This window comes from Excalfactoria chinensis, chromosome 10 (genome assembly GCF_039878825.1).
Source record: "Excalfactoria chinensis isolate bCotChi1 chromosome 10, bCotChi1.hap2, whole genome shotgun sequence".
NCBI lineage: Eukaryota > Metazoa > Chordata > Aves > Galliformes > Phasianidae > Excalfactoria > Excalfactoria chinensis.
This window is the reverse complement of record NC_092834.1, coordinates 11,710,583-11,730,343: the sequence shown is the minus strand read 5'-3', so window position 1 is coordinate 11,730,343 and position 19,761 is coordinate 11,710,583. Positions and strand designations below refer to the sequence as shown.

At 36.6% G+C, this 19,761-nt stretch overlaps 1 protein-coding gene across 1 annotated transcript in view; it reads right to left on the bottom strand.

The window, feature by feature from the left end:
• The window catches only part of UNC13C (unc-13 homolog C), a 124,296-nt gene that overhangs the window by 26,697 nt on the left and 77,838 nt on the right, over positions 1-19,761 (bottom strand). The window contains exons 19-25 of the mRNA XM_072345100.1: positions 11,257-11,383; positions 10,271-10,367; positions 9,718-9,861; positions 9,321-9,398; positions 6,625-6,702; positions 6,192-6,221; positions 457-545 (exon numbers count right to left, since the gene is read on the bottom strand). Coding sequence (XP_072201201.1) covers positions 457-545; positions 6,192-6,221; positions 6,625-6,702; positions 9,321-9,398; positions 9,718-9,861; positions 10,271-10,367; positions 11,257-11,383 — 643 coding nt within the window. The remainder of the gene's footprint in view (positions 1-456; positions 546-6,191; positions 6,222-6,624; positions 6,703-9,320; positions 9,399-9,717; positions 9,862-10,270; positions 10,368-11,256; positions 11,384-19,761) is intronic.

Here is a 19,761-nt window from a genome sequence, read left to right as displayed (position 1 = left end):
GGGAGCTTTCCAGCCACACTTCCCCAAGCCTGTAGGGTTGCCTGGGGTTGTTGTGACCAAAATGCAGGACCCGACACTTGGCCCTATTGAAACTCATTCCGTTCACCTTGGCCCATTGATCAAGTCTATCCAGGTCCCTCTGTAGTGCCCTTCTCCCCTCAGGCAGATCAACACTCCCTCCCAGCTAATACATCCCAGTAGATGTATTACACTCTGTAAGTAGCCTCACCTCTGTAACACGTTTGTGCCCACAGCCCATGTTTCAGTTTCCCTTGCAGAGAGGTTACTGCTGTACATGTTGGTGTCTGTCACAAACACACTCACACACAAATGCATTCTACTTTCTCGGGGCAGGAATAAACTGTATCTTAGGACTCACAAACAGCCACCAAGACAGGTAACGAGGCAGGCTTATGAATAGAAATCTATAAGATTTGAAGTAAAATAAGTGATTACCTTGTGGCATACGTTACACTGAGTTCATCCAACACGCTGCTAAGTTTTGCTTGAAGCTCTTTTAGAACAGTACTAGCTTCTGGATCCAACTGTAAAGAGATAAGGAATGTTATATTTTCCTTATAAAATATGCCTGGGGTTTTCTGTTAAATTAGCACACTTGGAATTATATGCAATGATATACTGCACTATGGAAAACCAAATATGGAAACACCTGTTACAATACAGGATTATTTCATAAACCTAAAAAACCAATTGCCAATTAAAATATTTGATAGTAGTAGTATTGAAAGAATTATAATATTGGAAATTTAAACAGTGAGCAACAACTTTCTGTGAGATGGTGCAAATTGTGGCAGAATTACCACATCAGGCCAGTGGTATTTACAAAGCACATCTAAAGAAAGATGCGTGGGGAATTAGTTTCACTGCCTTTTATTTTTCATTTTTTAAATGCCTGTGTATATTTTACCTATGGCATTATTATTAATTAATTTCGTGATTCCCTTGGAAGATGTTTCCATTTTCCCATTAATGCAGCATGAAAGTAGAACAGCTTGCACTGGAAAAGATGGCTTGAAGACTATCCATGCTGCTTCTATTGATACAGCATGAAGGAAAGGGATCCACTGTATTTCAGAGTTTCTATATCTAAAAGCCATTAAGACATACATAATTCAAGCTCAGCGCAACACATTCTGATGTACAGGGAGAACAGCTCCTGTATCTTTGATACAGGTTTTCTAAACGGAGGAAAAGAGAAAATGCAGGGAAGAAATGTAATTTTACATTTACAGGGGTGAGGATCCATGCATGTTTATTTAATCAAAAAGGTACTCTTTGGATATTGATCAGCTTGGCTTTTTTGCTATGTGCTCTTTTCCAAATTACTATAAATGACTTTTTTTTTTTCCTCCTTGAGAAAGCAGTTCCAGTCAACTGGAACATTGTAGGATGTGATTGATGATAACAGGATCAACAATTGAATATAAATTAATAGCTGATGTCCCTCGTCTTTGAGGAACCTATGTAAAAATGTCAGAGGCAGGGTAATTTTCAGTTATAATCCTCAAATTCTAGGCTCGCTTCTGCAATAATGTCAGATAGAGATTTTCCGACAAATTCAAAGGGAATTTTGCATTTGGAATACATAAACATGTCTGTATTTGCATCTTCATATCTTTCAAATGCATGAGTGTTTGGTGCTTGCTCTTCATCTGACGCTTCAGAGTGCTGTGGTTTAATGGGTCAGCATTTTTAATTGTAATTCAGCCACAGGGGAAGCTGTACCACATCACATTGGATGGCTTACATAAGACTACACTGGAATTCTAAGGCAAAATAAAGAAAGCACACACAAACCCTGAAACACCACCAGAGATCTACTGTCTTCTAGTCTCAGGGTATTCCTTATTTCCTTAAAGATACTTGTTGTTTAAAAGCTTAGAGAATCTGACTTTTCTATTACAGTTCACCCAAAAACTGAAATAGATGAACAGTGTAAATTGCGTGCATCCTTTAGAAAATATCCAGTGCTGTACTTCTCTAATCTTGAGAAGCTGCTATTTTAACGCTGAGAATTCCATGATTTAGTTTTCACTTATTTTGCATTATGTTTTGTTGCTTCTCCACTTTGCGTCTTAGTAATTTCCCTCTAGATAAACTCTGACAGTTCAGACACTTAAAGTGATTGCTTTCAATCATATGGAAAGCAGAGATTAGAAAACTAATTTTACATAACTGTGTATGTTAGTTAGCAAAGTTAGAGCTGACTAACAATGGTACCAGTTATTCCTGGAAGTGCATTTCACCAGGGAATTGTGCCACCCCTTTTGGTAGGATGCATACGGAGCACAAACTGAAGAACTGCACGAGAATGTTAACACATTTAACGAACATCAGAACACAAAAGCATTCACACTGAACATGGCACACGTCAGAGAAAACATAGAATGCTGTGCAGGCAGAAGCCTCAAAATTTCTATCACGTTATGCACAAGCTAGAGAATCTTCTTACTAGGACTATAAATGCAGGTACATCCTACCGGAGGTTGTTGTGAAACCCCAGAGGTACATTTGCTAAATTTACCTGGAACTGGACTTATTCAACATTAGAGGGATCTGTTACCGATATATTATGAACAAAACACATTATAGAAAGTGCATGCAAGCGCTTGAAGTGAGCGTTGTGCTCAAAAATTGCACAAACAAGTTTGTGAGCACAGCCAGAGGCAGTTGGCAGGACATCCAGCCTTGGGTATGCACATGCTCATGCTTATTAGGGCAGCATCGAAGGGAGGAGTGGAATATAAAGAGGTATGCAGGCTGACTATCTAGGTGATGAATACCTGGCTGTATTGTGACAACTGAGAGTATTATAGCAATATTTCTATGTGCTGACATTAATTTTGTTCAACTATAGGACAATATGATAACTTCACTGAAAGTAAAATGTGCACTCTCCTATACTTTACCAGGTGTCCTAAGTGTGCCAGTGAGTTCCTGCAGCAAATCAGAGTCTCCTTGACTTGCATCACCAAAATATACCTCAGCTTTGAGCCACATTTTCTCTGATATGATAGAGCTGATATGGGATCTATTATGGTAATTTCTATGCTGTGAAAGTCTTTGGGGAGAACACTACTGGTAAAGATGGTCTTGGAATGGCCTTATACGGTAGAAATAAGATGCAGCAGCTTTTTGTGCTACTGCATGTCACACACTAATTATTATGGATTGATGTCCACAAGAGGAAAGTGCAACTGTTTCCCTCTTAAATAGCCTATAAATCTGCAGTTCACGGCCTGTCTGCGCTTCAAAAATGGCACACTGCTGACAGCAGAAAATCACAAACATCCCAAGGAGGACATTTCTGGTGTGTGCTTCTGAAGGATGCAGTATTTTAGCAATGATGTGAGCAGCTCCTGGCTTTTTTTTTTTTTTAAAAACAAACAAGCATTGTTCTCAGGAAAGCACTGTGTGGGAAATGCACAGAGATGTGCAAACGATTTGGCTTAATGAAGCTGACATGCTATAAAACTTATGCAGGCTGACATCACAACACTTATTACTTGAGATAGAAGCACACAGCTATTATTACGTAAAAGTACTATAAGGCAAAGTCATTTATCCAAGGCTTTCCAGTAAACACGAGAAGTTCTGAGCTTTATAGTCTTCTATTGCTATCTAACTAGAAAGCAATGATGAAAACTATCATTTGTTTCACGTGCTGATCTGCTGGGAGATTACTCCACATCTGACAGAGCAGAGTTATTACAAGAAGGGAAGTCTGTGAGAAATTGCTACTAGTAAAAACTAGTATGAGGAATTCAATCTAAGAGAACAGAGACAAATATATTCAGTTGCAAAAATCTCAGCCAAAGTCAGATGATAAATGTTAGGTCTAATCCAGCCCTAATGATACCCTACATTTGCAATCAACTAGAATAAAAAAAAAATGAAAGTCAGGCAAAATATGCTGATCATTGTCTAAGATTATGTTATATAGGGATGTAGATGAAGTATCTGCTGTATTTGGGACTTTTATTCTTTAAGCCCTACGTGCTCCCATCGTGTCTGATAAATAATAATAAAATCCAATCAAATAACAACCACAAACAACCTGAGTATTTTTTTTTTTTTTTTCAGGAAAAGAAAAACTAACTGAATAGATAATTGCCGAGGGAAAAAGGTTTCTAAATAATATGCCATAACTAATTTGAGAATTGAAAAAGAAAGACCATTTGTCTTAGTTTCTTGGGTTGCATTTACAATTCATGGCATGAATACGCAGTCTAGTCTTAAAATATGAGGCTGCTCCAGCAGTAATGTCTCCTATTTATTTCCATGAATGCTAAAACCAGGAGCACGATAGCACTGTTTGATAGAACAAGTTCTTAGCAATGAAATATTTTTTTAACACAGTCACCACTATTAGCTGTGCATGCTTGCCAGCTATGAACAAGGGCCAGCAAACAGCTCTCATGAAAGTCTGCACCAGTGGAGCTGACCCACTGTCACCGTCACCACTACTGAAACGCACCACCCAAAAGTATAGAGTACTTTCAATGAACAGCTGAAAATATTAAAAAATATTTGTATACCATTGCTACAAAATGCTGTTTAAAACTGTGATTTATTATTATTATTTCTTACAAGTATTGTAAGTGAGTTAAAGTTCAGATGAATTTGACTGCTTGCTATTTAAGGTGTTAGATTGAGGCATTCTATGTTGTAATTTAATGCACAGAAAATCTTGTTAACTGCAAATTTTGTACCATTACCAAAGGAAATTACAGATCTGCAAGTTAGTTTTGCATGTGCTAAATGGAACCTCTCTAATTTGAATTCTATTTCACTGCATTTATCTGTAATTTCACAGGTTGAATAGCTTGCTTGTGCTTTCCTGATGAGACTAACCAGTTACTTCAGAAAAAAAAACCAAAAACCATTACACAAAATAGTTACAAATAGGGAAGTGACAGGTCTTTATCAGATCTGGCACTTCAGTGGTTCGTTTTGTCTATTAACAGTCCTCATCCTCATCCTTTCTCTACCACGACCACCCAGCTGACTGTCCCAGGTACACTGTATCTAATTTGGACACTTCAGAACTATTCCGCCTGAATCCTTTGTGGGTCTGGACCGCTGTCATCGAATCAAAGACTTTGATGGTAATACAGTTGCACATAACTTGCTTTTCCTTTCAAGATTCTGTTGTTGATGTTTTTGGTGTTTTTTAATAAACAAAACCCACAAAACAACACAACAATTACTATAACTCATAGCTCTGTACACTGCTATAGTTAGTATATCCACTATCTAAGTAATACTTTTTAACAAGGCAGGTTTCAGTTATCTTGAAAAGATATCAATTTCTTCATAAGCTTTCAAAGCGAGTAGTTAAAAACAATGTATTTGTGACTACCAGCTGCATGCACCCGTATGTATCTGTGGAAGGTGAGTTCCAAAATTAGACTGAGATCTTCATGATTTCAAAATGTTTTCTGACACATTAATCAAGTAAACGGGATTTTATTTAAATAACTACAAAAGGCACCTTTTAAAGTATTTACATAGCAGACTAGCAGTGGGCCAGGGAAGCAATTGTTACCTTGTTTTTTGTGCTATTCAACTAAAACCAGTGACCAGTGAAACCAACAGCTAGGCTTTCAAAGACAATTCTGTCCATTCTGTGTCAATAACGTGAAAACGAATATATTTGTGTTTGTTCTTTTTAGCCAAAAAAATAATTCTTCACAGGTGTAGAACTAATTTTTACTCATGCATATGATCATTTGACATGAGAGCTAAAGGCTAAGATAGACTAGTAAAATATTGAAAGACACGTTCATGTTGCTTTACTGTTGAGTGGACTTGAGACACTTTTCTAAAACATATAAGGAGATAAAGCTAAGAATATTCTGGACTGTTGAATAGCTGCTGTTGCTGAAATAAGCGTCTAATCTTGGATACAAGTAAGCCCTCAGAGGTAGTTAGAAGAGCACTTAAAAGCATGTTTTGTAGCTTTTCAGAAATCCTGAAAGACTTCACACTATCTGCCTAGTAAAACATTTCAATGTAAGGAGTCGATTGAATGCCCAAGCATAGCTCTTTTTGATTTTAGTTGGTAAGGAATTACACAAATGCATCAATGAAGATTAGTAGGAAATGTGACTGTTCTTAGTTTTAGAAAATATGGTCAGGAATAATAAAAGATGCTTACTATCACAAACCTCATAAGAGAATCTCTCTCCTTCTTTCTTCTGCTCAGTGGATTGCAAGTTAAAGGCATTAGACAAAGACATGACACATTACAGACAAAGCACAAGGCACATATTCTGCACAATATTCAGATATGGGCAAAACATACTGATACATAAAAAGGCAAATTATGACCCAAATACAAACATTAAAGTAAAGCTGGCACTACACGCTACAACACAAAACACCCACTGCTGGTAGAACTTTACAGATCATTAGCATGTTTCTGTGAAACAGGACTAGGTCCTTCTGGCATTGTCAGGGCATTAGACAGTTAATTGCATATACTGCTTTCTGAATTTTGATTTTCTTTGCCAGCAGAAGTGAAGGCTGTTGCTGTCTTGAGAACATGGTGCTAATGATCTCTAAGGAACACTGAATGAACGAGGAAAAGTTACCACTCACCTCTTTCCCTCCCATGGACTCAAACATTTTCTCAAGCTGCACTCGTAACTGTTGAATGTTGTTCATCAAGATGCAGGGCTAGAAAAATAATAATAATAATAAATATATATATATATATATCTAAAATATGAGAAATAGGCATGTTATTTTCATGGAACTGTGCGTTTAGAGAAGGATTGTTTTTTCTTGACATCTGCAGCTTCCACATCCTGCTTCATTTCACACTTGCCCAGTCAGTACACCCACTCTGATGGTGACTGCCTGTTATGCCTTTAAGAAAATGTTGCCCCACAGAAGACTGAATGCCTTCTCCCAGTCAGTCGGGCAACTTTTATATCCCAGGGTTTCATCAACTGCATTAAATTACGTACAATTAATCAAGAAATGCACTGTTATCTATGTGAGAACGGATGCAATAATGGCCAAAGTACTTTGGGACGAGAGGGAGTACCAGATTACTTTCTAGATGCAGTCTTTGAAGAAAGCTGTGACTCAGAAAATGGCTGATGCACAAGTATATGAATAAATCAACAGGCAGTACTTTCAACAACAGATTATTCCAGAAATGTACTATTTTTCTTAGTCCAAAACTGTGCGTAAAGGCAATACAATTTTTCAAACACTTCGGTCTAAAAATATTGCTGCTTAAGCTAATTAAATCATAACAAAATCACACTATGAAGGATGGCAATAGCTTGAGAAATATAAGGTAAACAGTAAAGTGTAGATGAGATTAAGTGTCTTAATACAAAAACATGGAAGAAATGACCTCTTGATAGATTTTTAGTTTATTCATATGACACTATAGGCAAGTTTGGTGTTGTGTGGGGGGAGCAACAGGACAGCGCTTGTCAGAGTAATCCTGTTTGGCCAAGGACAGTGTATTCTAGTACTTAATTGGGATAACCAAGACACTGAAGTAATCTATTTTAATGAAATAGATACACACTTTTCCAAACAAGAACAACTGATAAGCAACTGTACCTTTCTAGCTAATAGCATGTTTCAAGTGTAGTGCTGAAGCGTGGTGGGATTATATTTTGTATTGAAAACATTAGAAACAGAATTTAGCTTCTACTACTTCTGCAGTTATGCTCAGAGGAACTCAGGGTTGTAAGCCCTTCTTAATCTTATATTACTGCTTCTTAGTCAAACATGCTATTTGCCCACCACCAAAAAACAGTTAATGGTGTATGATGGTTACAATATTGCCTCTTCCCTGTCTCTTCAGAAATCCACAAGTCCCACTTCTAGTTACTTTTCTACCTTCTGCTCATTTCAGATGACTAAAGTTGTGTCTGTCTTTCCTTAGTCTTACTCATTATTCTAGAATCTATCTGCAATATAAATCAGTGATTATGATTTCTGATGAGAGAAAAAACAGTTGAACAAAATGTCAGGGTTCTTTTGTTCAAAGCAAATGGAAATGTCTTTGCCAATATAGAGAAGCTTCAAGATAAATACTTCATTAATGAGGCATCTGAAACATTTTCTTTTGGGCTGGCTAAGGTGGCTTTCTCAGAGCCTAAACCTACATTAGCCCAATGCAAAATATCTACTGCTGTTAGTAAATAACAAAACTGGATTTCAAAAACTGATTTTTTACTTCAATATGTTATGTCTTTCAGAATACCCTTCGCAGTGAATTAGAGGAATCAGGCAGACAGATTCAACAATGTGCAAAAGAGAACAGTGACTACCGTGCATGAAAATCAGGTTTGTTTGTAAACTCTGACAAGAGATGGAAGACAAGGGGATGCTTTTACATTACACGTTTCTTTATGAAAAACATCTCTGGTATGTTTTCATCTGAATAGTTGGCACATGTTATGGTGCACAGTAAAAATACTGACTTAAAATAGAGCTCCAAAATTATAATTATGAGAAGTATATGTTTAAATCTCTTCTGCCAAACCAAATGCAGAAGACGGATTTTTAACATAACTGAACCCACTGGATCAAATGATCCTTTACTAAGCTAGAAGTATGTGTTTCAAAAAAACAGGCTCTATTACAAGTTATCTCCCCTAAAGGCATTTTTATACCACTTTATGCTTTTCTTTTTTAAAAAATCTCAATAACATAATTAGATTTTTTTTTCCATCTAAGTCCATAGAAAAATTTGGCATCCCAGATTGGTTTCAGTAATCAACTACTATTAAAAAAATCCTACTGTATAGGCCAAAAGTCTACATGAACGATGTGACCCAGTGACAGAACACCATGCATTAAAGCTCATTTCTGACAGAAAAAGGTAAATGTTATTTTATTTTAGTCTTAAAATGGAAGAAGTAGAAAATACAGCTACAAGTTTTAGATCACTTTACATTAAATTCAGAGAATAGTTTTGGCTCGTACTGGTTCATCAGCCCCTTGTAGGCACTGAGGCAACAGAACAGCACACAACTTTCTCACTGCTGCACAGGGATTGGCAGTAGCAGAAAAGTCAGCACATATTCCTTGCATAGGAAACTCTTCCAGAAATATCACTGGTAAAGAGAAGCAAACCAGTGCAGAATGATAACTGAGATAAAGAAATTTCTTTTTTTTCTTTCTTTCTTTCTTTCTTTCTTTTTTTCTGATGGAAAACTGAAGCTAAAATATGGGGCACATATTTATCGCTTTCATATTTGGAGTACATCACTGTATAAGAGATCTGGGTAGAAACAAAACACAGCACTCAGCTTTGTACTCACCACATTTTCTTTGTCGCAGTACGAACTGAAGTAACCTGAAATAATCGCAGCATACTGAAGCAGCACTTTGTTGATAGTCTAGGTGAAGAGAAGAAACTTTAATGATTACATCATGTAAAACAAACAAACAAATCCTAAGTATTTTTGTAATGGGTTTTACAGGTTTTACAGGTGCTTACACATTTTGTGCATCTTATCTTACTTCAGATTGCATGTAAACTACCTTGTGAACGTGCTTTCAAATCTTGCAGTGAAGTCTCTTCGTTATTCTTAATGGAATGCAGTTTCCAATAGCAGAGAGATTGCTTCTGAACAGCACTGGAATTAGCACTTAAGTAAAGTAGCAACACTATGTCACTCTCTGAAATTTAGTTGAGATGCATTGATTTTAACCTACCTTTGCAAACCTTCTCATTAAATGAGACAGTGCTTCTGGATTAGGACACTCCAGTTTCCTGATAATCTCAAAGCTTTGATTGAGCTGTGTGAAGACGTCAACCACTGAACATGAAAAAAGGGCATGGTCTGATGTTTGCTGAAACTAGAAAAAGAAAACATTCAAATAGTTAATACTTATCCAAACTGTATAAGCTAAATTTCCTGCTTTTAACATTCTTTAAAGTATCAAATAAAATCTTACTGGCAATACAGAGACTTTTTACCTTGGTATGACTTTCAGTCCCCTTAGAAATAAAAGAAAAATTTTCTTTCATGACATCCGTACCACATCAGAGTCTAATAAAAGTCTAGATGGAAGTCAGTGGGGAGCTTAGACAGATGAAACTAGAGCAGGAATTTGTGCACAGGGTTATCTTTTTATACTGTTATTTACTGTGCATCTTGGGAGGTCTTAATGAAGATGCTGCAGGATCAAGTGTACTTGTTTTGCAACACTAATTAACTGCCTTGCCTTTGTGCATTCTTTTTGTTTTAAAAAAATATGAACTCACCCCATCTTTTTTGTCTCTTTCCAGTGCTCCATGAAGAAACTCCATTGAGACATCCTCATTTTCATCCAGCCACTGAATGACAAATGGTTCAAACCATCTGAAAATTAAAACCAATCTTCTAAAGTATATTCTTTAAAGATTTGTTACTGTGTCTTCACGTCTGTTCTAGTTGCCATAAGATACTGTGACTAACAGAACACATTTCAGCTTAACTGTGCTATTTGTTCTGGTATTCCCTGATGACAAAGAGTTTGCAGTGGCCATCAGAGAAATGCATTCATGCTTTGCAGAGGGTCATATTCATTGTTATTTCACAACGCATCTTTTCCAATATTGGTTCCTTTTTATTTGCACAGGAAAGAATGTGGAGAAAGCTTTTCTTTAATAAAATGTCAGATGTTTCATCGTTCTGCAGTTTATTTATAATTTTTTTTGAAGCATTGATATCCACCAAACCACTTTGGAAAAATCAACAGAAATTGCAGAAGACTGAAGACATGAATAGAAATTTCTCATACAAAAGGATAGAATTGTGCGTATTAATTTCCTAAGGAAAAATGAAATTTAAATCATCAAATGAGCATTAACCCAAAGCAGTAAGATTCATTTTAGTAACGTATCCCATTAGCATTGTGTGTTGATCCAGAAATATGAAAAATGAAAGAAATAATACGTGCACCAATGATCAATAATGCTGCTCTTTCAACATTTCCTATTTTTTTCATGTATTTTCTGATGAAAATATTCTGTTACCTGTGAAAATGACAGCTGCTATAACAGGTAGATAAGCTGTTATATAAAACAACTAATAAGTTTAGTAATTATTTTATAAACTGTATAATTAAAGAGGATGAAGTACGCAGTGTGCATTTAAAATTAGCGCTGTATATATTCATATCTTGCATAAACTTAAGCATACATTTTTGAAGGAAATAAACCATGCACCAAACCCAAACTCATGGGAGCCTTTCCTACACACTACTTACAGAGAATATTCAGGCACTGCATCCTTGAAAGCATGGAGCTCCCGCACATATTCATTATAAAACCATTTCACTTTGAAGTGCAAATTCATATAATCTGTGCTTTTGCATAACCGTTGATTTTCATGTTCTGTAATAAAAGGAGTGGAAATAAAAGCATTTAATAACATTTTAAACAGTAAATAACATTATTCTGCCTCAATGCAGTAGTGATACAGTACTTGCATTCTGAAGGACAGTTGGTTTGATATTTTTTTAGAGGTTGGAACACCTGCAGCTTTTGAATATCCTTAGGAAATACAAACCAGAGTGCAGGTCACTGCTGCCAAATGATGGGTGTGTGTTTGCAGGAAGGCACCACTTATTTAGTTCCACCCATTTCAAGTTTATTTTTGAAGTGCAGATCTAACATATTGGAAATGAACTTGAAAGTAATTTATGGGCAATTTATTTTTTGACTTGTTTTTATGTATGGGAAAGAATCTTTCACAAATCTCTCAGATGTAACTTGTAGCTACACGTAGCTGAAAAATACATCCGAATTTCCTAACGTTGACCCATGAGAAGATCAAGATGGGATAATCCACCGCGAATGTAAGTGAGAAAACACAAGAACAGCACTGTTGGTGCTTAGATTAGAACCCATGAATGCCGTCACACTTTCTAAAGAGTTTGCACAAGTCAATGCAAATGTGAATCAGTGCAAGCAGTATGTTTTCAGTGTGGTGATCTGGTGCTCTACACTTAATCCCTGTAATGCTGAAATGAAGAGAAATAATATGATTGAATGCAATATATTGAATCAGGCCACAAATGAAGAAAAATGCAAAGTTCATAACTGATTAAGAAGGACATATTTATGTACTACTTCACATCTCACCCCAGTGTTTTTATACTTCGCTAAAGGCAATGGAAGTCAGTGGTTATTATCTGAAATACAGAGAAAGCCAACTAATTGGTAATTATGTGTAATTTACATTTGTTTTGATAATGTGAAATACTACTGACCTTTCTGGAAGGGCTCTTTGTGTCAGGGTGAATATAATAAACTGAAAACTAAGCCTGAAAAACTTGTTCTGCCATTACCTTTTCTTTTCTCCATTTACTACAACTGATTTGCAGCTAAGAAATTCTCCTTTTAAAAATATATTCTTTCACAAGAGGCTTCTACATATTCAGTCTTACCTCTGCATTTGCTCGGACATTTTCATCAAAATATCTTTGATAACTTCACAGATGTAATGGATTCCAGTTTGAACATTTCTATTAGGTGATTAAGTGGTGCTACTCACAATTTACTGACGGGAACCAGGAATTTTACTAGGGGAACATACATAAAATACGAAACAGCAGCGTAGATTTTGTTCATAGATTTCTTAACCACAGAGTCGTATTTCCTCACTGAACAGAAAGTAGGAAAGGAAGGCAGAATTTATTCCGAATTGTGAGAAGAAACAGATTTACAATTCTTTTTTTCTTTTTCTCTTGGCAGCAGCAGGAGTGAAGTAGTCAATCCTTCACTTAACATAGAGTACTTTGTATCTGATTTGACATTGCCCTTTATATTAGGGGAGGAGCTCTCAAAATGAGAGTCTGTTTGTCAGGGAGCTCTGCTTTGCTTCAGGTTCCACAAGATGTAGGAGTGAGTTTAGGGCCAGCTGCCCTAGCAGCTGGAAAGGCAGAGATGTGCAGTTTTCTTGGAGATAAACTGTTTATTGGGACTTCAAGGGCATAAAACAATAACATTGCATAATATCTAAGGGGTGCAATGTGTAATACCATGAGGGACGTTTGAGTCTGCTGCCAAAAAAAAACCAGCTTATTTTGAAGTACACCATGTTTGTCATTTGCTCCCTGCTGTGTTATACTGATACTTGAAACATTTTAAACTACTTTTGACAAGTGAACTTTGGTATTTTCCCAATGTTACTGAACTGCTTTTTTTCTTTTTTTTTCCTCCTTATTGAAAATACAGCTTATTAGTCTCATCAGTTAATGACTAATTAATCAGCATCAACTGCTTCTCAAAAAGTACCAGAAGTGGATAGGTGTGTCAGCACAGGACAAAAGATACAAAAGAGACAAAGCACAAGTTTGCTCTGCCCTGCTTGCAACTAAAATAAAAATAAATAAATAAAAATACCAGTACAAATAGTCAACCTGAGGGTAGCTTCTACCCTTCAGTATCCCGTCAGATTAAAATCTGTGCACCATGAAAGCCAAACTGATCAATAAAATCCAAAGAACAAACACTCAAACACAAAATTCTGCCATTGGGTATACATGGCTAATATTGACCACAGAAGGAAATAAGCACTTGTTTCCAATGGGTAAAAGAATTTGAATCTTGCTTTTTGCAGAAGGCCTAAAGAATGCAGGCTGTGAATGGACCAGAAGAAATCATCCATCCTATCAGGTGTGAGATCCACAGCAATCATTAAAGCTCTGGTTCTGAAGCGTATGATGGAAATTGCAAATACTGACATTTCAACATTGTTGCAAAGTAATCATATAATCAGAAAGTAATTACATGTAAGAGCAAAATTAATGCTGGTATAGGAATTCACTTTACAATTATTAGGCATTCATAAATCTCTAACGTGTGCGAAACTTGTGAATCAAATAGAATATTCATGTTTTGGAAACCATTACCTCATTAAATGCTGCATTATAATACTTGTGTTTGGGAGGAAATAGGGAAAAAGGTAATAAAGGCAGTTTTAATTGTGTTGTACATCAATTCAACTTGAACGTTTTCAAAGTCAATTTTAAATACCTCCTTCCATGAAGGAAACACCTAGACTTGGTGCACTACTCTTTGGTTTACCACAAGAGTGCAAGCTGAGTATAAAACAATCCTGGTAGTGTTTTACAAGCAATTAGTGGAAAAAAACATCAGAACTGGAAGAATCAGGGAGAAAGATAAATGCAAGACGCTAATTATTAACAGTATTGTATCTGGACCTGCCTCTGTAACAGAGGAAAAGGTAAAAACAGAGATGTTCTCTACTTGATGCTTCAGAAATTGCATGTGAGTATTTTAAACAAGTTAATATGGAAGCTAACAATTTTAACGGATTTATCTTACTCTCCTGAAGGGTGCTGGGGCAAGTGTCAAATGTTTAGTTTAGAACTAAAGGGCTTGTTCATCAGGGCAAATATACCACTCTATCTATGTTTAAAAAAGGACAGAATAAAGTTGATAAACAAAGATTAAATAAGGCTAGAGCTTCCATTTTGATTTACATGGTATAATATACAGTTCTATTATTCTATTAGAATAATGAATTATTCTATTCATTACTTTAAGATAAAGTAATGATGTCAGACATTGACTGCATTTTCTCCAATAAGATCTGGTGCAATGAGTACACTGAAATGAGAAATAAAGCAGCTTTAACTTACTAAGATTACTGTAGACTCGCACTGTAGTTCTAATTATGGTTCAGTATGCAAAACTGAAGAAAACTGCTTAGGGAATGACCAAGAGATACAGTTGGTGTGCATCCAAGTGCAAGGTAGTGCCATACTAGAGACCTCTGAGCTAGTCGCAAGTAGGATCATGCAATGATACAGCACAATATGATGCCATGAAGAAGTATTAAATTAGCCCCTGGGAACAGTTCTGTTCACTTTATCTGTCTTAATTAGCGTGTCTAATTAACTTCAACAAAGTGGTGTCATTTAGTATGGCTACAGCGCTTTTTAGACAAGAACTGGGATCTTTGTGTCGCTTGAGATCAATAGTCGACTGCATTGCTGTACTCAAAAAGCTCAGGCAGCTCTCCAGTACACACAGAATGTAGCTGCTGTTATTGTTGTCATTGCTGATTATACTGACCAAATAGCATTTCTAACTTCCCCAGTTCTTCTAATCATGGCATATTCAATTTAATTGATTATCTACCAGAGGAGAATTGTTAATTAACCCCAGTAGTAATCTGCTCCTCTTTGCCCTATCTCTCCGATTTCCCCATGAGGCTGCATTTGACTCTTCATTCCTAAGATTGTAGGAGAAATGAAGATAGAAGACACATTTGCTGAAGTACCTGAATACAGAACAGGATTTACTAAAATCAGGGAGCTCAATAGTTCAATAGATAACCTGATGAAACACAGCATTCTGGTGGGTGCCACCTTTCTCTTCCATAACCTGCCCTTCCTACCCTCCCAACACAAATCTGCTATTCAGTCTTCATCTAAGACAAGGGCATATCCTGTCTTAAGGGGAAATTTGTAAACTAAATTGAAGTGAAAAATAATTTGAAACCTGCCACCAAATGTTGTGACCTTTCTGCAGGCAGCATTATTATTATTTTTTTCTATGCTGGCACAGTGCTTGGAATCAACTCACTGACTGCCTCTTCTCTTTCACATCATTTATCAGTTTCTGTAGTGAATGAGGAATCTGTCAGAGAAAAAGATATTTGCTCATCCATTGAGGACAACAGCAATCTGCGAGGCCTCTCCAAAGGTAATGCCTCCTAATTGGTTTTGTTTTTAATGTTAGCCTGTGATGTCAGAGGCAGATGATGGTGGTATGGCAGTAGAGTTTAAACCTTCCCACCAATTTTGCATTACACTTTGTTGCCATGCAACAGATGGCAGCAGAGGGGCAATCTGACAAAATGGTGACTGACATGGAAGTGTTGATAAAAAAAAAGGGTAGAACTGAATTCCTGTGTGGAGGTGGTGGTGGTGATTGTGTTAAGAAAGAGTGACTTGTAGCTGTGAATTTTCTCTATCAAATGATGTTATTGTGCTTTTTGTATCTGATGTAGTTTCCATGGAAATGTATAGGGGGCATTACTTTTGAAATATCCTACGTGAAACCTATATGAAATGCATAAAATAGTGAAACAATCTCCTTCCTCTTATATATTTTTAAGGTCTGACAGCTCAGAATATCATCTCCACAGAACTGAGGCAATCTGCTCTGCTGTATCTACACAGCAGCCAATTTCTGGCCTGATCCTGATCTTGACTTCTGGCCACTATCAGAATTAGATTATCATAATAACAGCAATTAGAGTGCTCTATTTCTAACAATCTGGAAAGCTTTGGACATTTGATCTGACCTATTCAAAATTCAGAGATGCAAACTATAAGAGAAAGACATTTCTGAGGACATAGATTTAAAAAGATACTTTTCAAATTGCTTGACTAATTTTCAGCTTGTTAGTCTCTTATTTTTCAACCTTTACACTTTTTTCCTGCTTAGAAAGGAAAAGATTCCTCACCATATGAAGTCAGTAACAAATCACTTGCACTGCTGGTGGAATTCTCCGTTCTCTTTGGTTTGTACCATAAATAAAGAATATTTTGATGACCAGACAGAACAAATTTAAACATCTTGTGAGCTCAGATAGGCTTGTATAATCTAAATGCCAAGCAACAATGTATTACCAATCTTGCAAATGACTCCTACCTCACAGAATAACTCACAAAGAAGAAAAAAAGGCCAAACCTAATGAAGTCAGTTCTCAAATAGAAACATCTGATACCTTCTCCATGCAGCATCAGTACGTGAGAATAATCCCAATAGTTTCAGATTAGAAAAAAAACCCAACAAATTGGAGTGGGATGAATTTCTTCAAGTTTGCATAGAACTTTTAATACTAACCAAAGATTACACATTGCTATTAATCTGAATAAAGTAATTAGTTCAAGGCTAGATTTTATTGCAGTCTCTTGTTTGCAAGTCACATCAACCTGGAACTGTGCGGCCCTGGTGTCAGCAGCTGTGGAGTCTGAATCTGTCTTTTGGGATGCCCTTTTTCCCTCACCCATAAAGACAACTGACTGATCTGACAGCAAGAACCTATCCTGTCATACACTGATATGCTACCTTAGCATTTGTACCATCATGCAGCCATTGCAACTGAGCAAAAGGCCACTGCTGTGAAAGCTGCTGTTCTGTCTTCTCAGTCACACAGCAGCAGCCTCCAAGCACCCTTCCTTCCCATCACAGAGGGCTGGAGTGTTCCTGGCAATAACTGAGGGAAAGGCAAGATGGAGAGGTGTAACGACTGCTGCATGCCTCCTAGCACCTACTGGCTCTTATTGCAGAGGGGTCAGACAGCACAACAGAAGAACACCAGCAGCTGCAGCTCCCTGCATCCCCATGGGTGGACAGATGAAGCATTCAGCTGTACAGTCAGAGGACAAGCCCTGGACAGCCATTCTCTCTGCTCTCAGGAAAAAGTGCAAACAGATGCTAAATGCTTTCTGTTAGAGAACAGAGACATGACATACTATTTCCCTGAATTTACGTTTATGGAAGTTAGTGGGTAGGAACTAATTAAGTGAGAAAAAGAACAGAAACAGGATCTTAGATGATTTTTTTTTAAATCACACCATTGATCTTTTTTCAGATGATGTTGGACTATGTCACAGCTTCTTGATCAGACACAGGAAGGAATCAACTTGATTAACAATAAAGATGACGCTTGAGAAGATTAATACTAAAATGGATCCAGCAGCGGTTGCAACAACCCTGGACTCTACATATGAACAGATGGCAGCCTGTGTTAATAACTTGGAAGGCTAGACTTGCATAGCTGAATGTGATACATTTTAATGATAAATACCATTAAAAAACTGTATGGATCGAGTGTGACCATTTAATGGCCTACTCCTAATCTTGCAGAATTCATACTGAATGGTCTTCCTGCCATTAACAATTCCAGGATCAAATTTAGTTTGTAGAGGATTTGGGGATTTTTGTGATTTAAAGTTAAACAGTAGTTTAAACAGTACAATTGGCGAGGGGAGCAAAATGTTCATCTATATTTTGTGACTACCTTTATCAAGATTCCATTGCAGGATGGAAATTCTATGCATTTATCATAATTTTTAATTAAATTCAGTTTCCTTTACTTATTCTTTATACACAGAAACTGTTTCACTGTTGATTCTGGGAATGATCTGGGATGCTTAATTGGAAAAATAGCATTTGTTCCTCTCAGAGTACCCACAGCAACACAGAGGCAAGGCCAAACACAGGGTCTGATTTGGAATAGACTTTAAATTAAAGCCACATGCCTCCTAATTAAACCTCTATACCTTTTTCTGAGCAGTCAGGACATACATTATATTAATCATGTTGAAATACATTAATAATTGTTTTTGTTTTTAAGTCCTGACCCAGCCAAACCTTCCATACTTCCTCTATTCCTCAAGAGCTTCTTGTTCTGTTCTTCACAACCAGAATACAAACCATTACTTGCTCTAAAGCTGCTTTTGTAGGATCAGATACATTTTTACCTGGCAAGTAGAGTGGTCTTGGGTGAGCTGCCTTCCTGATGTACAGAATGTAGTGGAACGACTAAAACACTACAAGGATGGGAGGTGCTTATGGCTATTTGTGCACAAAATGTAACCATATATTAAAAATTATGAGAGCCTGACAATATATCAGCTATTAGATATTCTTATGAATCTTTGTGGTCTTATGATCAGAAAATGCAGTTGCTGTACACTCTCTTCTGTTGATACCTACTCCTGATTTACAGCTTGTTGCAATAGAAGGCTATTACCACTCATGTTTCCAGGAACATGTTCTAACCCAAAATCATAGCTTTCGTTTGGTCTTCCTACTTCTCAGCTTCTGGCAGCTTTCAGCTTCATTGATCACTCTCAAAGGATTATCTCCTGCCTGACATTAGCTTTCTCAGTCTAGTCCTTTTGATTCTCTAACATGACTATAAAATATTGGCTTGTAATATTAGTTTGCAAATCTTCTCTTACTCACATTCTTGATTTGGTTTCTTATATCTTTTTCTGTCATTATACATATTATAATCACTGCTCCTGTAATTCCTTCCTTCCTTTCTTCCTATCTTTAAGGTTTTGGTTTTTTTTCCTGTGATTAGTGTGCAAATTCCAGAACTCAAATAACTAACAAAGCAACACCACAGTAGATGAACAAATTAATTCTTCCACTAATAAATGCTTTAGTCTCTTGTCTTTTCTCTCCTCATCATGATGAAAGTTTGTATCATCATCAAAGTATCCCATTATCACATTCTGGAGTAAAAACTACAGAAATTAATCTTCAAATACCATTTTTTTCCTTAAAGGCCGACCTCACAGTTTTACCCTGGGAGAAATTTCCTTTAGTCAGCAGCAGGTTTGGCTGAAGAAAACACGAGTTTACTTTCCTAAAAGTCACAGCATCTGGCTTATTCTAATCAGCTGCTTTTGCTAGAATGCAAGTAAAAAGAAAAGGATACAAGACCAATGGAATACATTTCATTACATATCCTTATACTGGAAAAAAACTATTTTTCCAGTCAATTCCAGTTTAGATCCATTTACCTTCCAATTTATTTTAGCTGCGCTCTCGATATCAGATGGGAGGCAAAATCTGCTTGTGTTTCTCCCACACTGAAATCTAAACTCTATTTAAGAGTGAAATTAATTTCATGCTTTTTTGTTGTTGTTGTCCTAGAGAGCTGCGTTACAGTTGGAAAAAACCTGTGTTCAAGAGATGGCTTTAATAATTAT